The sequence below is a fragment of the Tupaia chinensis genome, unplaced genomic scaffold, assembly GCF_000334495.1.
Source record: "Tupaia chinensis unplaced genomic scaffold, TupChi_1.0 Scaffold000217_1, whole genome shotgun sequence".
NCBI lineage: Eukaryota > Metazoa > Chordata > Mammalia > Scandentia > Tupaiidae > Tupaia > Tupaia belangeri.
Genome location: NW_006159692.1, coordinates 4,939,627 through 4,941,137, shown reverse-complemented (window position 1 = coordinate 4,941,137; position 1,511 = coordinate 4,939,627). Strand labels below are relative to the sequence as shown.

At 67.4% G+C, this 1,511-nt stretch overlaps 1 protein-coding gene across 1 annotated transcript in view; it reads right to left on the bottom strand.

The window, feature by feature from the left end:
- CYP26A1 (cytochrome P450 family 26 subfamily A member 1) overlaps positions 1-1,481 on the bottom strand; it is a 3,684-nt gene extending 2,203 nt beyond the window's left edge. Inside the window, exons 1-4 of the mRNA XM_006147641.3 lie at positions 1,240-1,481; positions 836-1,054; positions 337-627; positions 94-252 (exon numbers count right to left, since the gene is read on the bottom strand). Coding sequence (XP_006147703.1) covers positions 94-252; positions 337-627; positions 836-1,054; positions 1,240-1,428 — 858 coding nt within the window. The 5' untranslated portion in view covers positions 1,429-1,481. The remainder of the gene's footprint in view (positions 1-93; positions 253-336; positions 628-835; positions 1,055-1,239) is intronic.
- Positions 1,482-1,511: the final 30 nt, after the last annotated feature.

Below are 1,511 nucleotides of genomic sequence, written 5' to 3'. Positions count from 1 at the left end.
AGCGGCTCATGCAGGCGATTTGGGGCCCCCAGCCACCGCGCTTGGAAAGCCAGGGAATCAAACTTTTTGGAGCCTTCAGAGGCCGCCACTCACCTGCATGTCCAGCCGCTCTCCCCTCTCCCACGAGTGCTCGATCAGCAACTGCAGGGCGTCTTTGCAGCCCTCGCCTGCCCTGGCCGCCCGCAGCCCGCAGATTTTGGCGCGAATGTTCTCCTCGATGCGCGCGTGAATGAGGTTCCGCGCCTTCATGCCCTGAGCGCAGAGAGCGCGAGGTGGTGAGCAGACTTTCGCCTCCCGCGCCCCTAGCAAGCTCTGCACCGCGTCTGCCGCCCTTACCCGGTACAACCCGCTGAAGGGCACGTCGATGGGCAGCGAGAAGAGATTACGGGTCATCTCCTCGAAGGCCTCCACCAGCTGCTGCTCCGCGTCCCCGCCGCCCGCTAGCCGGGGTTCGCAGCCCAGCAGGATGCGCATGGCGATGCGGAACATGAGGCGCTTCACCTCGGGGTAGACCAGGAGGCCGCGCTCGCCACAGCTCAGCCACTGCTCCAGGCCCCTGCCCACCTCCTCGGCGATCGCCGGCACGTAGCACTGGAGCGCCTCCCGGCTGAAGGCGCGCATGATCACCTGAGCGCGGGGGCCAGAGCGTCAAAACCGGACTATCCGCCTCGCTCGCCCTCCGGGGTCCTTTTTCTAGACAACCCCAGCTCCTCCAGACCAAAGGCACGTCCCGGCTGAGAAAGCTAACCTGGGGCGTGGCGAGGGTCTTAGCTGCCTTTCACGCTGCTGGTGCTCGCCCCGTATCCCAGTCCCCACATCGCCACCCCGCCCTCACCTTCTTGCGCTGCTTGTGCGAGGAGTCGTGCAGGTTGGAGAGGCAGCCTGAGCCCAGGATGGTGCGCACCGACGTTTGGACCGACACCAGCCGGTGCTCCCCGAGCAAAATGCGCCGGACGTTGTCGGCGCCCATCACCCGCACCGTGGGCCGCCCGAACAGATGAGTCTTGTAGATGAAGCCGTATTTCCTGCGCTTCATCTGCAGGAACTTCCTCCGCTGTGGGAGGAAGGCGGAGGAGGAAGGCGGGCGTGAGGGGGCGCCGAGGACAGCCGCGCCTCGGGCTCGCCCTGCTCCTGGCCGCCGTCGCCTTCCTCCCAGGGGCACCTACCACAGCTTCAGCAGAAGCCCAGAGCCGAGTCGGGCTCCTGGAAAGCGTCCGGGTTCTCCCTAAGCGCCCTTACCTGCAGCACCATCTGCAGTGTTTCCCCAAAGAAGGGGAAGCCCATGGTTCCGGGCGGGAGGGGGAGGGCGCAGCTGCGGTCGCGGCCGCTCACGCAGTACAGGTCCCAGAGCTTGATCGCGGCCAGGAAGAGCAGCAGCGGCAGCACGAAGGTGCAGAGCGCACTGGCCAGCAGCGCCGGGAGCCCCATGGCGCGCCGCGGCCTCCCGCGCCACCTGCTGCCGCCGCCAGCGCTCCAAACCCCGCCGCGCGCCCGCTTTATAGGCGGGCCCG